This window comes from Bufo gargarizans, chromosome 2 (assembly GCF_014858855.1).
Source record: "Bufo gargarizans isolate SCDJY-AF-19 chromosome 2, ASM1485885v1, whole genome shotgun sequence".
Classification (NCBI taxonomy): domain Eukaryota; kingdom Metazoa; phylum Chordata; class Amphibia; order Anura; family Bufonidae; genus Bufo; species Bufo gargarizans.
The window spans coordinates 145,129,274-145,138,415 of record NC_058081.1 but is presented as its reverse complement, the minus strand read 5'-3'; the positions used below and the strand labels follow the sequence as shown (position 1 = coordinate 145,138,415).

General features: G+C 42.2%; 1 protein-coding gene across 1 annotated transcript; it reads left to right on the top strand.

Annotated features, from left to right (window-relative positions):
* The first annotated feature begins 1,810 nt into the window (after positions 1-1,810).
* LOC122925711 (putative olfactory receptor 2B8) lies at positions 1,811-2,755 on the top strand. Its single transcript, XM_044277056.1, has one exon. The coding sequence runs from the start codon at positions 1,811-1,813 to the stop codon at positions 2,753-2,755; it is 945 nt and encodes a 314-aa protein (XP_044132991.1).
* Positions 2,756-9,142: the final 6,387 nt, after the last annotated feature.

Here is a 9,142-nt window from a genome sequence, read left to right as displayed (position 1 = left end):
TAAATGATGTCCACTGGGGTAGAACTTTTGTACTTTTTTTCTTCTTTTAATAGCAGTTTGAAATAATCCTGGAGGTAGCAAAAATCCCCTAGGGAATGTAGAAGGATTATAAATGATGGTGCTGTTTTGATCGCCTGTTGCACTTTTATAATATAATAGCTGATGGGACATGCATATTACAATATATGTATTCAAGATTATAGAAGTCCTTTATATTATAATTTTACGTCTATTTGTGAGTGGTGGATCCGTAAGACCTCAAAGTTATATATTTCAGATAATGAACTGATTTGAAAGGTAAAGTAAGAGGTAAGGATATCTAATGCATTTGTGTCTGTGTATTATCACATTTTCTGTAATTATTGAACTAGTCCAAGCAAATCAAGCCAACTAGATCCATATAAGATATACATACATATGTACAGGTATATTAGGAATTTAATATAGAGACATTGTTGACTACTAAATACAAAAATAACATGAGAAAATGTCAGTGTATTCAAAAGCAAAAAAAAAAAACAGAACCGAGTAGCTTTGTCCTAACAATCTTGCAAATATTATTACAAAGGTGATAGTCAATTTGGTCATTGTGTTGAAAAAAAAGACAAATAAAAACTAACTAAACTGAAAGACTAAATGGGGAGGCAGAATTAGGCTCTGTTCACACCTTACTGTACATCACAGCTGTTGTTTATAACAGCCCAGCAAATTTCATGGATTTACAATCCATTATGGTTTCTGTCATTTTGACAGCCAGAATAACAATGCGAGTTTTGCATTTTTGGCCTCAAATCTGATGGAACAGAAGACAGGGATTCTAAGTGAGTTTGACGGCGTCAACACTGCCTAAGGAAGCCCTTACTTTTTATAGAACTACTACCATATACTTTTTGATGGGCCATACTTTATGTAGGGTATTTTCACATTATCAGTTTTTTATTCAAAAACAGCACATTTATCTGGTGTCTTTTTTTTTTAAGGAGCGAAAAACGTTGCAGCCAGAAATTGCATGTTGCCAATAGGAAATGATAAAAAGCACTACAAATACTGGCCCACGTTTACTAATGTGAATGTCACCAGATTTTCTTTTTATTTGCACCAAAAAGTTGCACAATTTGATACAACAACGGTTGCATGAATGTAGTCTTATCCCAATTCACATAGTCTGTAATTTCCATCAGTGATTGTGAAAACCTGACGTGGGTCACTGATTGCAAATCTTTCCATTATACCATATCTCTGTGTCGCCTCCACTCCTGGTTTTTGGCTCACAATGAATGACCAAACACTGACCGTGTGAAAGCCGCCTTATGTGAACTTCAGCGACTACAAGGAGAGGAGCAGATGACTTCTGAAAATCATGCCCTGGGGACCAAGAGAAATTTTTGGACACAGAACTTTGAATGTCCTTGCATAGACTGAAAATATATATATTTTTTTAGCTTTTTAGCTACCACCAGAGAGTGAGAGCTTGCTGCATATACTGTATACTGAACTGCAGAATAACACAGTTGTAGTGGCTTGTATGTTTTCTCTAGTGGCAGCTGCAAGAAACCACAATGCAGTAAATGAAGGGGAGCACAAAGCCCAGACAAATATAAATCTATATTATAATAAAGTTAATCAGCAAAGAAGCGTCATGGACAGAAAAAATCACTTTAATGGTACAACTTGCTGTTGCTCTAGCTATTATGCAGATTTTACTAATAACTTTTTGAATGCCTTATTTTAAGTGATAGAATTGTAAACCTTTGTCATTGCAGCATCGTGTCATTGACATAATATTCAACATTGCCTTAAGGCTCGCAAAATGGTCACAAGGAATTTCACCACGGTGGTTGAGTTTGTCCTTCTAGGACTAACCAGCAGACAGGACCTGCAGATATTATTATTTATTGTATTCCTTACATGTTACATTGTTTCTCTAATTGGTAACATAGTAATTATCTGGATCAGTAGTACAAACCCTCGACTCCACACTCCGATGTACTTCTTTTTGAGAAATCTCTCTTTTTTAGACATCTCTTATACTTCATGTGTAGTTCCTAAGATGCTCATTAACTTCCTATCAGTGAAGAAAACGATATCCTATAATGGCTGTGTAACCCAAATGTTCCTTCATCTTTCTCTAGGAAGCACAGAGTGTTTACTGTTGCTATCAATGGCCTATGACCGGTATGTGGCTATATGCAGCCCCTTACGTTACACTAATATCATGCATCCTGCTTTGTGCATTAGGATGACAACTACCTCTTGGGTTGGAGGCATAATAACCTCACTAATAAACACAGTGTATACATTACAACTACCTTTTTGTGGGGCGAATGTAGTGAAAAACTTTTTCTGTGAGGTGCCCAAATTACTAGAGCTGGCTTGTGCAGATACATCTCTTAATAAGACCATCCTTTTCGTCTGTGCTTTAGTGATTGTGGTATTCCCATTTTATGTCATTTTAATAACATATGTCAATATAATTTTCAGCATAATGAAGATTCGTAAAACTACCGGGAGAAGAAAAGCCTTTTCCACTTGTGCTTCACATGTTATTGTGGTGGCCTTATTTTATGGCACCGGCTTCTTTATCTATTTGAGACCTGGAAAGATTTATGTCTCGAGCTATGACATAATGGCCACCTTGTTCTACAGTGTTATAACCCCAATGCTAAATCCTCTGATTTACACTTTAAGAAACAAAGATGTAAAATTAGCGCTGATAGAAACCACAGGAAAGAAGATTGTGTTATGGCACAAATGATGATTTAATCATATCTGCCCAGTCAACTACCACTTTGACAAGGGCCAAATTGTGATTGCTAGATGACTTAGTGACAGTACTGCCAAAATGGCAGGTTTTGTGGGGTGTTCCTGATAAGCAGTGGTTAGTACCTACCAAAAGTAGGATTTGCTTTTATTTATTTATTTAAACACACACAAACGGCAGCCCTGTGCTCCATTTTTGTCATTTTGTGGAACATACTTTAACAAGTATTGTGTTTTTATTGTGTCAGACTGTGTAGGGGCACATCTTCAACTGGTAACACACAGCTGGCAATACGTTAACTTCTGGTAGGCTGGTAGGGCACAACATGTTACAGAATTGTCATTACATGTCAAATTCAATTATTTCCTAAAAAAAAGACATGTCAAACTCAAGATTAATGACATCTTTAAAAATAATTTGTCCTCATAAATGCAATGTAATCGGCAGGCAGATGGAGCAGGAGGAGCTGAGCATACAGATATATAGTTATATGGCGATAAATTCTGAAAAACTTGTAATTTATTCATTGAAATCATTGTTCATTCTGAGCACAGTTGTACAAGGAGGAGGTGTTATCAGTGACTGATAGTATTCACTATATACAACGCATATATACAATGTATTTAGAAGGTCTTCAGAACCTTTCCATCTTTTCACAGTTTATGTTGCTGCTTTGTGCAAAAAAAAAAAAAATTGAAGTTTGCTCCTATCAATCTGTACTTAGTACCGCATAATAAAAAAAGCAAAAACGTAAATTTTGAAGTTTATTTAAATGGGTAAAATTGAAAATTTCACATGGAGTGTTCAGACCCTTTGCTATGACACTTGAAATTTAGCTCTTCGGGCCTCCAATTCCTTTTGGTCATCTTTGAGATGTTTCTACATCTTGATTGAAGTCCCTCCTGTTATAAATTCAGTTGATTGGACATTATTTGGAAAGACACTAGTGTTGATCGAGCACCAAAGTGCTTGGGTGCTCAAGTTGAACACTTTGGGATGCTCGGGTGCTCTACAAAACACCCGAGCACAATGGAAATCAATGGTAGAACCTGAGCATTAAACCAGGCACCCCCTGCTCTGAAGAGGGGAGGGTGTCTGGTTCATAGCAAAAGGTCAGAAATTGATTTAAACTCCACTGAAATGGTTTGGGAACAGCATGGGGAGGATGTCTGGATGCATCTTGTACTCCCAGGTCGCTGCTGGGAACGATGTTGTCCGAGTAGTACGCCACTTTTACAGACTGACAATAATACGCACCAAACCGAAGATAAAATCGATTTTAGAGGAAAAATTGTTAGGAAACATTCTTTCCTCTATATTTTCTTGTATATAAAGTCCTGCCAAAAATTACAAGGCAGAGGCACTCTGATACAACCTGTATATGACATAAAGGAGGGCCTCATTCACATTGTGGTACAATTGTTCAGGTAGTGGGACTCCTACACTCATAAAGCCTATGCACTAAGTGAAAGGGCTGCCAAAAATTACAAGGAACCGGCACTCCAATACACCCTTTATTACACATAAAGGAGGGCATCATACACACCCTTGAAAAATTATCATTGATGGCCTGATGGTGACCCTCAAAAACATTAGGAGCAAGGGCCTGCTGGTGACCCTCTGAAACATTAGGGGCGAGGGCCTGCTGCTGATCTGACCATTTAAAAATTTAGGGGTGAGGGTCTGCTGCTGAGCTGACCCTCTAAAATAGGCATGCTCAACCTGCGGCCCTCCAGCTGTTGTAAAACTACAACTCCCACAATGCCCTGCTGTAGGCCAATAGCTGTAGGCTGTTCGGGCATGCCGGAAGTTGTAATTTTGCAACAGCTGGAGGACCGCAGGTTGAGTTAGGGGTGATGAGGGTCTGCTCCTGAGCTGACCATCTAAAATATTAGGGGTGAGAATCTGCTGCTGATCTGATCATCTAAAACATTAGGGGTGAGGGTCTGATGCTGATCTGACCTTCTAAAAAATTAAGGGTAAGGGTCTGCTGCTGATCTGGCCATCTAAAACATTAGGGGTGAGGGTCTGATGCTGATCTGACCTTCTAAAAATATTATGAGTGATGGTCTGCTGCTGATCTGACCATCTAAAAAATTAGGGGCGAGGGTCTGATGCTGATCTGACCATCTAAAAAATTGAGGGTGAGGGTCTGCTACTGATCTGTCTATCTAAAACATTAGGGGTGAGGGTCTGATGCTGATCTGACCTTCTAAAACATTAGGGGTGAGGGTCTGCTGCTGAGCTGACCATCTAAAACATTATGGGCGAGGGCCTGCTGGTGACCCTCTAAAACATTAGGGGTGAGGGTCTGCTGCTGAGCTGACCCTCTAAAACATTAGGGGTGAGGGTCTGCTGCTGAGCTGACCCTCTAAAACATTATTAGCGAGGGCAGCCTAATAATCATGTTGATATGATGGAGGAGGAGGATGAAAAAAGGAAGATTGAACCATATACCCTTTTTTGTGGTGGAAGGGGTGCATGGGAATACAGTGTATTCAATACACCTAAAATCCACATTTAAAGTGCCTTTATGTTCAGCCGCTTTCCTCTGGTGGAGTAGAGAAGTTGCAGTGACCAGGAACGTGGTACACTGATGCTACTTTAATGCAGTGGCAGGGTCAGATGGATAATAGTCTGTATTTGTCGTGATGCCAATTGCAGCGTGCGCAGGGTACTATCCCAGGGCCCTTTCAAGGTGTTATAACGCATGTCCCAGATTAGGAATGCCAGAGTGGTGTAATGGCCTATAATGTCTCTGTAGGATAGTGATAATTGTGTCAATGGTGTCTCCTGTGACAGTTGTTAGAAGGACTGAAAGACTGACTGCACATGAGTAATCTGACAGCCTCTTTTGGCTTCACTTTGTCTGTGTGTTGCTGGTATGTCCACACCTCCTGTTCAGGTGTGCATGATGTAACCTTTACCTCTCCCTATTTAGCCTGACTTTACCCATCACTCCTTGCTCTGGATAGCTTAATTTGTTTTTGGAAGAGCTGGAGTGTGGTTCTTATTGAAGTCCTGTCCATCCATCATCCTCAGAAGTTAAGTGTTGTTTCTGCCCTGTTATTACCTTTAGGGCATCCGAGGGTCACCAGGGTTTTCTAGGTTCCTGTGTATGGGCATCTCTACCATCGAGAGGTGCCCATAGAGATAGGAGTTAGGGCCAGGAGCAGGGTTTTATAAATGGTGATTTTTCTTTCCTTAGCGGTGAGGCCTAGTGTCTTTCCCCTTCCTTCTTTTTGTCTTTTGGTGTTCTCCCCTACTACATCCATGATATAGCGCTTGGCAAGGGAGATTGCTGCAAGGGGGTGATTCGGGGAACAGTTGCAGGCCTGTTTGGTGTGGCCCTCCTTCGCCCTTTTGCCACTGTCTCTTCCAGCCTGTTGCGGTACTGCAGAACCCTCCCCCTCTTTACTGCTGTCCTTGCTAGGCTTGCCACCTTCCCAGGTTGGGACAGTGATTTCATCGTCCACCACCTCCTCTTTCACTTCCTCACTCTGGTCATCCTCCTGACTTGTTGACCTAACAACAACCTCACTTATTGACAACTGTGTCTCAGCCTCATCATAAACCTCTTGAGACACTAATTGCCGGTGACTTATTGGCAACTGTGTCTCATCATCATCCACCTCGTGAAACACTAATTGCTGTTCCCCACCGTCATCTTCTTGTGACTGTGGATGCTCAAGAGTTTGGGCTGATCTCATCATGTCCCTCTTCAAGTGGGCTTGGCGAGAGGCCTAAATCAAGGAATGGCGATGAAAAGAGCTCCTCAGAATATCTGAGTGTGCGATCACTTGTTTGGCAAGACTCTCCATGGTGGGAGGAAGGAAGATCAGGGTGAGGATTCTGTTGACCAGACTCTTGGCTACTGAGACTGGACTTTGTGGAAGACAGGGTGGTGCTTAACCGACTGGAAGCATTATCTGCTGCAATCCAGCTGACCACCTGGTCGCACTGGTCTGACTTCGAGAGTGGTGTCCTGCGCTGCCCTGCAAACTGGGATATGAAGCTAGGTATAGTGGATGAGTGTGTTTCTTGTGCTCTAGCAGCAGGCACAGTTTGACGGCGCCAAGGGCCACGGCCTCTGCGTGCACCATTTGCAGCACAGCCACTTCCCTGTCCCTTACTGTTTGCCTTCTGCATATTAAATGGTATATGCAAGTATGTCACACGTACAGTAGAGCAGGTTTTGTAAGTGTATGAGCAAATAAATGAAACTGAATGTCACTGATATTTATGATGCACAAACGTTATACAGGAGATATAGCGTAGGTAATGTCACTGTCACGAGCGGCTAATAAAAAATTACAGGGACTGTCACTGATATTTATGATGCGCAAACATTATACAGGAGATGTAGCACAGGTAATATCGCTGGAACCAGCGGCTAATAAAAAATTACAGGGAATGTCACTGATATTTGTGATGCGCAAACGTTAAACAGGAGATGTAGAGCAGGTAATGTTGCTGTCACCAGCGCACGTTGCGCTAATATATTTCGCAGCCAGAAAAGGACTGTTGGGTCTCTAACACCTTTCAACACTCAAAACTCCCCAAAAAACACACAGATAAAACACCCGATGACTTTTACCAGCCAGCCAATCACTGTAATGCCAGTAACCAACATGGCTATGGCATTACAGTGAGTGGCAGTACTTCCCCGCGCATTTATTGGCTGCGTAGCAGCCAACAAACGTGTGGAGAGGAGACTCTAGCATCGCGCTTGAGCACACGCAGTGTTCGGACGATGCTTGGGTAAAAATGGTGTTCGGCCGAGCATGCTCGCACAACACTAGAAGACACACCTCTGTCTATATAAGGTCTCAAAGCTGACAATGCATAGAAGAGCAAAAGCCATGCCATGTGGAGAAAAGAACTGCTTGTGGAGGCAGAGATCTGGGAAAGGGCACAAAAAATTCTGCTACACTGAAAGTTCCCAAGAGCAAAATGACCTCCATAACTCTTAACTGGAAGAAATTTGGAAGACACAGGACTCTTCCTAGAGCTGGCCGCCCCAAAAAACTAAGTAATCAGGGAAGAATGTGTCAGTCTCTCCCTTGACAGGGGTCAGAAGATCTAAGAGACTGGCTGCATGTGATGTGATCTGACAGCCTCTTTCGTTTCACTTGTTGCTGTGTTATTGCTGGTTATGACCACACCTCTTGTCTCAGATGTAGCATAAGTGGTTATTCCCACTCCTCTATTTAGTCTGGTCTCACCCATCATGCTATGCGGTTGATAGCTCCTGGTTGTGGAAGTGCTGGTGTTTGGTTCTCCTTTGAGTTCCTGCTCAGCCACATTCTTGGGAGTTAAGTGTCTTTTCCCTATTTCTAGTTTGTTGTTTTCCCCTATCTTTTAGTATTAGGCCTGAGGGAGTCTCCTGTTCCTTCAGCTGGGAAGGAACGGGTCGTCTTTTGTCCTTACACTATTTCCAGGTTCCTTTAGGGTCAGATTGGGCTCTATGTTCCCGCGTATGACCATTCCTACCATCGAGGTCTGTTCATACTGATAGTAGTCAGGGCTCCAGTTTAGGGACTTACTAGGTGGTGACCTTTCCCCTTTCCCTAGTTTCCAGGCCTAGTACCTCTTCCCTCCTCTCCTGTGTTCGGTGTGGAGTCGTCTACCACCCACACCGCGCCGTAACAGAATGGCCTTGGTAGGAGAGGTGACCAAGACCCCAATAGTCACTGTGGCTGAGCTCCAAAGATCCTGTGTGCAGATGGGAGAAACTTCCAGAAGGTCAACCATCACTGCAGCACTCCACCAATCTGGGCTTTATGGAAGATTAGTCAGAAATAACTCCCTGCAAAGAAGCCCACCTGGAGTTTGGAAAAAAGCACTTAAAGGACTTTCAGACTGTGAGAAACAATATTCTCTGGTCTGATGAAACCAAGATGAAACTTTTTAGCCTCAATGTTAAAGAGGATCTTCCACCACTCCCGATGACCCTGTTTTAATATCTTCATGCAATCCCCATGTAATAACAATTCTGGAGCATCTATTCTTATGACTCTACCATTCCTTTATTATTTCTACTAGAAGTTATGAATGAACTGCTAGCAGTCTGCAGTAAGGGTACAGAGGGGTAGTAACAAGTTGGGGGGTTGTACTTGCACAGTCTGTAAATGGCAGTGCTGATTGGATACAGTGAGTTTGTGCACTGTGGAGAAAACTACCAGACATGAAATATTCACACAGAACTAGTGCCAGTTGAGATTGGCTTACATTAGGCATGTTTTGAGCCTGTGCCCATAGTATCAGTGGCATCATTAGCTCTGTAATAAAAGAAGATTTGGCTCTGGCAGTTTATTTTGAAGGTTATGGCGGTATGTTGCCTCTGTTCGTTATTGCTGCCACCACCACCTTCCTCCTCTA